The sequence below is a fragment of the Alosa pseudoharengus genome, unplaced genomic scaffold (genome assembly GCF_046254945.1).
Source record: "Alosa pseudoharengus isolate Yale_2024_CS ecotype anadromous, Long Island Sound unplaced genomic scaffold, YU_APseudo_1.1 YU_APseudo_1.1_scf_14, whole genome shotgun sequence".
Taxonomy (NCBI): Eukaryota; Metazoa; Chordata; class Actinopteri; order Clupeiformes; family Clupeidae; genus Alosa; species Alosa pseudoharengus.
Genome location: NW_027468609.1, coordinates 1,499,919 through 1,512,418, shown reverse-complemented (window position 1 = coordinate 1,512,418; position 12,500 = coordinate 1,499,919). Strand labels below are relative to the sequence as shown.

Sequence of the window (12,500 nt, the reverse complement as noted above, 5' to 3'; positions counted from 1 at the left end):
CACACAGACAAACACACAGACAGACACAAACACACACACACACACACACACACACACAGACACACACATACAGACACAAACACACGCATACACAAACACACACACACACACACACACACACACACACAGCTGGGAAGTGCTGTATATCTGGTGTGTAAAGTATTCAAATATAAATCAAAGAAAAAAAAATACACTCACACACACAGAGACCCCCCACACACACACACTAACACACACACACAGACACACACACACAGACAGACAGACAGACAGACACACATTCTACCAATTTCTACAAGCTCTCTAACCTCTGTTTCAGGACAACAGAAGGATCGATCCAATAAAAGTGCTCGCTCTCTCCGGCATAAATTCATGTCAGACTTCCCTTCGCCAGCTCAATTCCCCCTCTCTCCCCTCCTCCTGCTCCCCACTCCTCCCCTCCTCTCCCCCACTCCTCTCCTCCACTCCTCCCTTCCTCTCCCCCACTCCTCTCCTCCACTCCTCCCTTCCTCTCTCCCCTCCTCCTGCTCCCCACTCCTCTCCTCCACTCCTCCCTTCCTCTCTCCCCTCCTCCTGCTCCCCACTCCTCTCCTCCACTCCTCCCTTCCTCTCTCCCCTCCTCCTGCTCCCCACTCCTCTCCTCCACTCCTCCCCTCCTCCCCACTCCTCCCCTCCACTCCCCCACTCCTCCTCCCCTGCTCCTCCCCCCACTCCTCCCCTCCTCCACTCCTCCCCAACTCCTCTCTTCCTCTCTTCCACTCCTCCCCCCTCACCTCCTCCACTCCTCCCCCCTCACCTCCTCCACTGTTCCTCCTCTCCTCCCCCCTCACCTCCTCCTCTCCTCACCTCCTCCTATCCTCCTCTCCTCCACTCCTCCTCTCCTCCTCTCCTCCCCCCTCACCTCCTCCTCTCCTCCACTCCTCCTCTCCTCCCTCCTCACCTCCTCCTCTCCTCCTCTCCTCCCCCCTCACCTCCTCCTCTCCTCCCCCCTCACCTCCTCCTCTCCTCCTCTCCTCCCTCCTCCTCTCCTCCACTCCTCCTCTCCTCCCTCCTCACCTCCTCCTCTCCTCCCTCCTCCTCTCCTCCTCTCCTCCTCTCCTCCCTCCTCACCTCCTCCTCTCCTCCTCTCCTCCACTCCTCCCTGGCAGCCCATCACTCTAGTTATGACTGCTTATTTCGGAGCTCTTTTCTCTCTCTGTTCCCAAATCCGCGGCTATTTCCAGGGAAGTGGCTTTTTGAAATACCACATGAAAGAATGCGCTTCATTGGCTGCCAGCATGGACGCTGTGCGGCTTGACCCCTCTCGGGCCTTGATGCCAGGTGATCCGCTTATCATTGCGCCGCGTGCTGCCGTGTGTGTGTGTGTGTGTGAGACCTGGGAGGGAGCGTGGGGGTGAGGTTGGAGCATCTCTGTGCTGTTTGACCTCAAGGCTCTTCAGAAGCGGTCGTTAGGATGACTGTCTCCATCAAGGCCTGTTTGACCTCAAGGCTCTTCAGAAGCGGTCGTTAGGATGACTGTCTCCATCAAGGCCTGTTTGACCTGTGCGTCTCCTCTTCCTGGCTGCTCTTGCTCTCTCTCACATCACATGACAGAGGGCCGGCTTATCACGCGAGAGCCCCTTCAAGCTACAGACCTAAAGCAGCTCAATTTGCCCCCATTTTTATTTATTTTTTTATTTATTGCTGAACTACTGAAAGTAGCCTGGGTTTGATGTAGAGAAAGGTTGCGATAAACTGCCACACTCAACAGTGGAAACTAATTTCTAACTCAACACAGCAAAACTCTGAGAAGAGATACTGGTGCCCTCCGCACAGATGAGAGACCAACTCACAACCACAGAGTGGCCGCAGAGTGGCCGTGTCTGAACCGGAGCTGGGCCACATCTGAGCCGCAGGAGTCTCTCGCCGCTCTCATCGCTTCTCGTCCCGTTATCCAAGTGTTGGGCTGCATATGTCAGCGGAATACGCATTAGCGCGTTCTTCTTCAGTGTTCTAGAATCCTCTTAATGACTCTAAGCTCCGACGTGGACAACACTTATTCGGCCCCGACGTGGACAACACTTATTCGGCCCCAACGTGGACAACACTTACAGTATTCGGCCTCGACGTGGACAACACTTATTCGGCCCCGACGTGGACAACACTTATTCGGCCCCGACGTGGACAACTGGACAACTTCTGTTTTTCTGTCTCTGTGTCCAGTGAACGTTTGGGCAGCGAGCATCTCTGGACGCAGGGAAGTTGCATCTGGACATGAAGGTGCTCTGGTGCCGGACGGACCCGGGCCGGACCCGGGCCAGGACACACAGCTCCTGGGCTTACAGAAGTGCTGAGCAAGGGCCTGTCCATGCCAAGCCTCAACTCTGGTCCAGCTCCCGAGACTTGCAGTGTGTTATGACTCTGGAGGTCTCCACGAGCGAGAGTAACGAGAGTGTGTGTGTGTGTGTGTGTGTGTGTGTGTGTGTGTGTGCTCGGACTCTGGAAACACAACGCTCCTCAGTGACACGCACAGGGAAGAGAAGGATAGAGAGAGGGAGGGGGAGGGGGAGAAACAAGCTGGATGAAGAGCATGCTTTCTCTATTCTCTATACTAAACAACACAACATCGTTTCAAACTTGTTGCTTTGGCATCAATAAGTCGATTCTTTCATTCATTCATTCATACCAATGAAGCCTGATTTGAATTGATTTCACTTGATTTGACAGAAAAACAGAGAGAATAAGAGAAGCAGAGAGAGAAAGAGAGAGAGCAAGGAGGAGAAGAGAGAGAAGAGAGGGAAGAGGAGGAGAAGAGAGGGAAGATCATGGGGCTTTTCCAGCCTGGGGGGGGGGGGTATTCCTACTAGTAAAAGGCGATAATGAGAGACAGAGACACCAGGATGCCCATGGTCCCCTGTGTGTGTGTGTGTGTGTGTGTGTGTGTGTGTGTGTGTGTAAGAGAGAGAGAGAGAGAGAGAGAGAAGTTCAGCTTCCCCATGGTTTAATAACTGTTGAAATATCAAGCAATGCTTCCGGCCCTGGGTCTGGCAGTGAGCAGGCCGCTGAGCTGACTGCTGCCTCGGTCAGATCTGATGAGTCAAGCCCTGGAACGCTGCAGCAGGCTCTCGAGCTACACACACACACACACACACACACTCCCTACACTGATACCACACACATTGACTGAGCACTGACCAGACCGTGCTGTGCTCTTAGCTGCACAGTGGACACAAGTGAGGGTCAAACAACTGCACAATAAGGTCACCATTACATTACAGCACCCACACACACACACACACACTCTCACACACACACACACACACACACACACACACACACACACCAAATGCCAACAACTACAGAGCATTAACTACTCTGGCCCCTATAAACACACTCTTCTCCTACAGAAACACACTCTTCTCCTACATAAACACACTCTTCATCTACATACACACACTCTACAGAAACACACTCTTCACCTACAGAAACACACTCTACAGAAACACACTCTTCATCTACATAAACACACTCTTCACTTAAATAAACACACTCTTCACCTACATAAACACACTCTTCTCTTACAGAAACACACTCTTCACCTACAGAAACACACCTACAGAAACACACTCTTCAGCTACATAAACACACTCTTCACCTACAGAAACACACTCTTCACCTCCCACCCACACGTTGACACGATGGTCACAGACTAATGAGTTAATATCCCTGTTGACCACCCCTACCCTGAGCTCTTTAAAGGAACACACCACCCAATGTCAGTAGTAATATATGTTCTTACCTGAACTTTCACGGTATGTGCACTCAAACACTCTGGTGCGCGGCGCGAATGTGTTAGCATGTTGCTATGCTAGTGGGCTCAGACGTAGCCATAGAGGGAGGAAGATAGCACTAATCAAAAACATCCACGTTTTCCCTACTTAAATACAGTTGCACGAGTAGTTGATAAAAATGTGTAAGGTCACACAACATGAAACGTGGCCATTTTCCAAGCGAATAAACAGGAGAACTACAATGTGTGGCAATAGCACTTGGGAGTACCTAGCATAGTAATATTAGTTAACACCTAATTGTAGATCCTATCCACCAAAGAGCTGGATCGACCCCTCAGCCTCCCCCTCCCCCTCCGAGGCACACACACAGTCATTTCCGTAAATAGAGACAACCTTCCCTGCTGGTGTTAGTTTGAGCTGACTTAGCAAATAGTAGGTAGTGGTAAACAGGGTTCTCAAGCACTCACTCACTAATTAAAAAAAAAAATTGGAAAGAAGCATTAACTCTTTGAGACCTTGAATTTGTCATTGTAATCTATACATCCTATATCTTGTTTTTGTTTATTTTTTCAGGACAGTCAGGGATTTGTACCCATCTGGGAAAGTATAATGCATAGCCTATGTATCTTATGTCAGCCTTATCAAGGTAAACCATTTGTGTTTTTATGTCACCAGGAAGCATGTCAGTAGAAATAACTTTTCATATTTACAGTAGGTGGGATAGATTGGAATCTTAAAATATAATAATCGTGACGATGGGATATTCTATGGCTCACCAATTTACGAGAGGCCTATATGTAGGCTACTGAGTGAGACAAATATTTTATTTATTTAGGCTAATTGCTTTATTCACTTGAGTAGCCTATATTGTCACTGAACCATTGGACTAAGCATGTGCATGCCGAGACCATTTATTTTTATTTTTATAAGGACAGCAAGTTCATTATCTTGGGTTGCTATTACATTATGGTGGTTGGCAGGTCATTATCTGCAGCAGTCAGTCCTGTATCTTTAGGAAAAAATCTATGTGTAGCATACTCGCTCAAATTGATAACACTCGTTAACAATAAGCTCATTTTCATTCATTGTTGACATGGTCCATGGAGGATCAGATCGGTGTCCCGGGACCTGATGAACACGGCGCTAAAAAGCACAAACGAGTGCGAAAGTTGCAGCCGTGACGACAGGGAAAGTGCAGGCAGCCACGAGAGTGATTGGTCGTGTAAAATGAACGTTGCTGATGTCTGGCTTACACAAAGCTATAACGACACAATCATTAGGTTTTCTTAATGACCGACAGTTTAGTTTAGTTTATAGATAAGAAATAATTTTGCCATAAAGTAGGCTAGGCCAAATGTTCGTGAAAAGGCTTGATTTACACACCCTGTAAAGTGCCATAAGTACAGGGAGTGTAGGGAGGGGATGTGCTATTTTGGAATTTTACCCGGATACAACGAATAACCTACTATTTTTTGATTGGATGTTGGTGGCTATTTATTTTTTTATTTGGCTGGTGAGTGGTGCGCTAGTTCTGAACCCTGCGAGAAATCCTCTCGTATGCCTGCACCTCCTCTACTAATTATGCAGATACCTTGACATCCCTAGTAGCCTAATATTTCTGCGTGAGAAATGCAAAGTGTGGCGTGTGAGCGTGTGAACTTGTTGAATTGTGTGTGTCTCACGCCCATTGCGTGAGACTTGAGAACCCTGGTGGTAAAGTAGATTGTGAACAATCATGGTTTTAACATGCATTGTGAAGGGTTGTGATAACAAGCAGAAGTATTATAGTGATTTCATGTTTCATAGAATTCAGCTTCGCTGCAAACGGTGGATAGGATCTACAATTAGGCATTAATTAATATTACTACGCTAGGTCGAAGTACTCCCAAGTGCTATTGCGCCACACATTGTAGTTCTCCTGTTTATTCGCTTGGAAAATCACCACGTTTCATGTTGTGTGACCTTACACATTTTTATCAACTACTCGTGCAACTGTATTTAAGTAGGGAAAATGTGGATGTTTTTGATTAGTGCTATCTGACTACGTCTGAGCCCGCTAGCATAGCAACATGCTAACACATTCGCGCCGCGCACTAGAGTGTTTGAGTGCATGTACCGACACGGGAGAGGTATGACTCAACTTGTGAAAATGAAGGTAAGAACATATACTACTGACATTGGGTGGCGTGTTCCTTTAACATATGTTTCAAGTCCTTTAGAGCGAGTAGAAGGAGCTCAGGAACTAGCAAGTAGAGGAACTCAAAAACTCAGGAACTTGAGTGAGCAGAAGGTAGGGATGGGCAAAGTGAGGCTTTATCAAACACTGAAACGTTCAAAGCAATTGTGCCGAATTGTTCCGAAGCTTCAAAACAATTCCGACACCTCATAGCTGTTTAGGGTGAAACAAATCTGTCAAATGCTTCATATTGGAGATGTAGGCCTAGTCTTTAAATTTTGTGGCTCGCTGTGTTACCTGTGTTCAGTCTTTGTCAAAAGCTAAGCAGTCATGCCCTTGGTCAATTACTGGATGGGAGACCACATGAAGTCACAATAAAGAGAATCTATTGCTGCCACTAGTGTTCTCTAAATCACTTTCTTCTTATAAAAACTCTCGATTTTTGACCATTCTGAGAGTTTAGTTGAAACTGTGTGGTTAATGATGAAGTAAGAAAACATTAAGCAGATACGATCTGAAACAATAGGCTACCTTACAAATCAAACGGGGATCGAACCACATTTGAGCAGCCTGGGCTACCATGTAAAAAACACACTCACTAACCACTACACCATCATGGTTAGGCCTATTGCTTAAGAAAAGTCTACACTGTTAATTGAACGCGCGGGCACGCCTGCCGACACCGGTGAAATGCACCGAAGGTTCACTTAACTTTGGTCACATGACATGGGGATTTTGAACGATGTTTCGAAGCAGTGGTCACATGAAATGGCTGTTTTGAACCACGTTTCGAAGCAGTGTTTCGAAACACTTGTGCTTCGAAGCCTCGACACTGATTCGAGACGTCGGTTTCGAAAGTCACACCCCTAGTAGAAGGAACTCAAGGCTCAGGAACTAGAGTGAGTAAAGGAACTCAGGGCTCAGGAACTTGAGTGAGTAGAAGGAACTCAGGAACTCAGGAACTTGAGTGAGTAGAAGGAACTCAGGAACTCAGGAACTAGAGTGAGTAGAAGGAACTCAGGAACTAGAGTGAGTAAAGGGACTCTGGGCTCAGGAACTAGAGTGAGTAGGAGGAACTCAGGGCTCAGGAACTTGAGTGAGTAGGAGGAACTCAGGGCTCAGGAACTAGAGTGAGTAGGAGGAACTCAGGAACTAGAGTGAGTAGGAGGAACTCAGGAACTAGAGTGAGTAGGAGGAACTAAGGAACTAGAGTGAGAAGGAGGAACTCAGGGCTCAGGAACTAGAGTGAGTAGGAGGAACTCAGGAACTAGAGTGAGTAGGAGGAACTCAGGAACTAGAGTGAGTAGGAGGAACTCAGGAACTCAGGAACTGTACCTTCTTGGTCTTGACGGTGGATTGACAGCAGTCTCCTCCGTCGTAGTTGCAGAAGGCTCTGTTGTTGATGGCGTCACAGTAATTATCCCCCATAAACGGCTGCAGAGAGAACGAGAGAGATAAAAAAACAATATGTTAGTGTTATTCCCTTCCTAACATATTACATAGATAGACACACACACACACACACACACACACACACACACACACAGTCACACACACACACACACACAGACACACACACACACACACAGTACAAACACACACACACACACACACACACACACACGTCAGAGCTACACGTAATAGATTACGCGTCAGTAAGGAAATGCATTATTGCTCTCCATTGGGCCGGCAACTTTAATGAACCTCATGACAGTTGTCCTGGAAGCCTGGAAGTTCTCGAAGTTCTCACTTAACTGTCCTCCAGAGGAGTCACACACACACACAAACACACACACACACACACACACACACACACACACACGTCCTCCTGGTCTCCGAGGTCCATATCAGCAACAATGCTGCTGAATGGACACACACACACACACACACACACACACACACATCCCAGAGGCCCTCATTTTACTGGGATCAAACACTCGGCACAGCACAGGCCAGTACAGGCCAGCCCTACACATAGACCACTATAAACCCAATCAGGCCAGTACAGGCCAGCCCTACACATAGACCACTATAAACCCAATCAGGCCAGTACAGGCCAGCCCTACACATAGACCACTATAAACCCAATCAGGCCAGTACAGGCCAGTGCTACACATAGACCACTATAAACCCAATCAGGCCAGTACAGGCCAGCCCTACACATAGACCACTATAAACCCAATCAGGCCAGTACAGGCCAGCCCTACACATAGACCACTATAAACCCAATCAGGCCAGTACAGGCCAGTGCTACACATAGACCACTATAAACCCAATCAGGCCAGTACAGGCCAGTGCTACACATAGACCACTATAAACCCAATCAGGCCAGTACAGGCCAGTGCTACACATAGACCACTATAAACCCAATCAGGCCAGTACAGGCCAGTACAGGCCAGTGCTACACATAGACCACTATAAACCCAATCAGGCCACACAGGCCAGTACAGGCCAGTGCTACACATAGACCACCATAAACCCAATCAGGCCAGTGCTACAGATAGACCACTATAAACCCAATCAGGCCACACAGGCCAGCCCTACACATAGACCACTATAAACCCAATCAGGCCAGTGCTACACATAGACCACTATAAACCCAATCAGGCCAGTGCTACACATAGACCACTATAAACCCAATCAGGCCAGTGCTACACATAGACCACTATAAACCCAATCAGGCCAGTACAGGCCAGTACAGGCCAGTGCTACAGATAGATAGAAACCAATCAGCCTGCTCTAGCTAATCTCCTCAATCTGTACTGCATTCCAAACCAACACAAATCAAATCAATACATGGCTAAGTAAATATATACACATATATAGTTCTGTATAAATATCCATATGATTTATATGAGTTTGATCTACATATAGTATTATATGCAGTATATAACCTTATATTACCTATTACCTTATACTGTGTATATTAATATGAACTAGAAATGCAATTCCAAGGAATTACCAGTACATGAAAATGCAAAAATGGCAATGTAAAATACCATAGAGTAAAACAGATAATGCAGAGATAGTTACTGTGGTGTTTTAAAGGTTGACATAGTGGCTACTAAGCTAAATAAAGTGGTTGCTATGCTGGTTGCTAGGGTAATCATGTTGGATGCTCTAGTGGTTGCTAGGTTGACCATATAGTAGTGTTGCACGGTGCATCGATACTAAAAAGGTATCACGATGCCTTCACGCAAAAAACGATACGATTTCCGACGTTTTTAGAATCGATACTTTATTAAAATTAACGTTCTGTGTCTGCATGAACTGCTGCTCTCACTGCTCCTTGCACGCATCTAGGCAAGTGGGCGTGTCAAGCAGGCAGCTCTGAGTGAGTGAGTGCGCAGCCAACGTCAACATACAGTAGTTCTTTGCCGACCGTCCTCGGCCTTGTGGATAAAACAAAAGGTGAAGTGAAATCTGCAACTATTTCGGATACATCGCGAATAGTGAAGGCAAGCCATCAGGTACACAGAGGCCGGTTTGTGAAATATGTTTCCAAGTCATTTAAAAGCAGTAGGCTACGCATGGAACTTGGCTAAACACCTCGCAGACATATCCTAACATTTTTGTTCAAAGAACGACAGGTTAACGAATATGCTATAGAAAACACGACTACATGGTAAGTGAAACGAGTATGGTTCTCTGGGATAAAGTGAACCTTCCTTCATCAATGAATTTTGACGAGACATAACGAGCTGTAATCATAGGGTGCTAACGTGATGAAAGCGCAATGTTCACGCCAGAATAACATTACCATAACTTGTAAACAATCTATTGCATGTTCGGTCAGTACTACTGGTAATATTTGTCATGGCATGTAGACTGCAATTTGTTCAATAAGTATTGCCCAGATGTAGGATAGGCTACCCGAAATGCGCTAATTAAAGCCCACAGCATATAATACCACCAAAGCGTGTTGAGTCCTAATAATAATAGCGGGTTATTGTTACGTGGTAGCAAATCATGTTATCAAAGAAATAGACGTAGGCTAATGTAGGACTGCACACAGACATATTGCAACAGGTAATGGTGTACACTGTAGGCCTATCTGACGAAGACCTGAGTGGTTGGAACGTCGTACTTGTACACTGGGCGCAAAGAAGACTATCCTCACATTTTTCCCTTTGCAACTGTCAAAGAAATCCCATGAACACGGGAAGGCCTAGGGAAGCCTTTACTGTACATCAGATGGCTTAAAGATTAGGCCCCTCTGCATAGCATTCAGTGATTTGCATGCAGTAATTTCAACACTGACCTTGATCTAGCCTAGTTTGGCTATTTAAAGCTACTTTATTGGCAAAACACAACACAATGTAACGAACTATAACAAAAAATAAAGGACTTAATCACACAAAGTAGGCCTACTATTTTACTGACTATAAAAATAATAATTATGTAGGAATTTTAGAACCCAGAATTGACCTGCACACTACAAAAGTGCACCGAATTCAACACAAATGACTCAATACACTTGGAGGAGGTATGAGTCCTTTCTTTTCCAGATATCTTAGGATTTCGGCGTAGTATCGTTTCAGTATCGAGCATCGTGATATTTATGGCAGGTATCGTATCGAAGTCATAATTTTGGTATCGTGACAACACTACCATATAGTGGTGGTTGCTAGATTGTTGCTAGGGTAATTATGATGGTTACTAGGGTGTTGCTAGGGTAGATATAGAGGTTGCTATGCCAAATAAAGCAGTTGCTTTGCTGGTTGCTAGGGTAATCATGTTGGTTGCTATGGTGGTTGCTAGATGTTGCTAGACATGGTTTAATGGATGTTGATAGACAGATAGTTTAATGAATGTTGATAGACAAGTAGTTTAATGGATTTGAATAGGTAGATAGTTTAATGGGTGTTGATAGAAAGTTTAATGGATGAATGAATGGTTTGATATGGGACGCAAGGGGCCTATGAGACAGTTGGACGCAAGGGGCCTTGTATTGGTGTTGAATAGAGAGAGAGACAGTATTGGTGTTGAATAGAGAGAGAGGCAGTATTGGTGTTGAATAGAGAGAGAGACAGTATTGGTGTTGAATAGAGAGAGACAGAGCAGATGATGGTGTCAGCCAGCTAGGCGGGGCCGATCACATCATCGTGTGTGGTTTGAAACGCGGCCCGCGTTCAATAGGACGCAACCGGCAAGCGTTTGACAAGATGGGAAGATCAGTGATAAATGATTCATCACCCTATCCAATGATCCATGACTACACAGCCATCAGGAGGAGAGAGAATGAGCACTCCTCTCTCCAGCGCTAACTAGATCGCCTTTCCTGCTCGCTGATTTACCACCATGATAACATGAAATTAGACTTGCACGACATCTCAACCCGGAACCAGCTCAAATATCCCAGAATGCCACAGCTGCGATGCATTTTAAAAATGTACAATCTTACAGTACTGGAACTGTAAGAAATGTAAGAAATGTAATTTCTTAGCCTGTCAGCAGGCAGTAATGACAAGCCAGACTGATTCATCCAAAGCATTGGGATCTTATGAGCAGGCTTCTGTGCTGTAGTGCGGGAGTACTAATATCAGCTCAGCCAGTTAGCCCTGGGGGTTCAAATGTGATCTCTACCTGCATGGACAAGCAGCAGCCTCTAGGTCAGCAGATCACACTGGTGTCCTGTTGAGTGAACACCATGAATATGGGGAATCTAAACTAAATCCTGGACTTCTGCAGTGGGGTTTCCACGGCATATGCCGAGCTGTGAGGACTACGTAGTCATCCACAGTTTTAGTAGTTTACCTGTATCCCGTCACCTGTATGTGTGGAGCTATAATGTATAGATTAGCCAGTCACCTGTGTGTGTGGAGCTTTAATGTATAGATTAGCCAGCCACCTGTATGTGTGTGCATGGATCAAGACAGAACCATACTCTCAGGTAAGGGTGGATCTAAAATTGGGCGGAATCTGTGATCAGGGCAAACCTGGTCATCCGGGCAAACCTGGTGCTAAGGGCAAACCTGGTGCTAAGGGCAAACCTGGTCATCCGGGAAAACCTGGTGCTAAGGGCAAACCTGGTGCTCAGATGAGCTGGGGCAGGGGCATCTAGCAGGGGCATCTAGACACGTTAAGCATTGATGATGATGTACCTGCTCTCCTCCAGAGAGTCCAGGTGGTAAAGGTGAACAGGACGTAGAGAGAGTCCAGGTGATGTGTGGAGGCACAGGTGAGCTAATATACTGTATGCTGAGCGGGAAATGTTTGCATGGACCAAGGCAGTACCTTATTCCCAAATTGGTTCCCATCAGAGATCAGCTATAATCTATAATCTGGGCAAATCTGACCGAAACTAGTCAGTTCTGGACCACATCCAAATCTGAGTCGGCTACTGTAAATTAGGCAGGTTAGTTTTCCATGCTGAGCAAAGGGTGGGTCAAACAAGCGGTCAGCAGCAGCAGGAAGCATCAGAAAAAGCGGTCAGGAGCATCAGAACTGACCTCACATCCTTTGATACAGTGGAGCACCTCAGGATGGGGGAACCACTTCAGACCCATGGTGCACACGATACTCTGTCAAAACACACAGAGAAAAACATCAAT

General features: G+C 46.2%; 1 protein-coding gene across 1 annotated transcript in view; it reads right to left on the bottom strand.

The window, feature by feature from the left end:
* Positions 1-12,500, bottom strand: part of pappaa (pregnancy-associated plasma protein A, pappalysin 1a) — a 209,025-nt gene that overhangs the window by 25,523 nt on the left and 171,002 nt on the right. Inside the window, exons 20-21 of the mRNA XM_076283455.1 lie at positions 12,399-12,470; positions 7,282-7,380 (exon numbers count right to left, since the gene is read on the bottom strand). Of these exons, the coding sequence (XP_076139570.1) occupies positions 7,282-7,380; positions 12,399-12,470 (171 nt within the window). The remainder of the gene's footprint in view (positions 1-7,281; positions 7,381-12,398; positions 12,471-12,500) is intronic.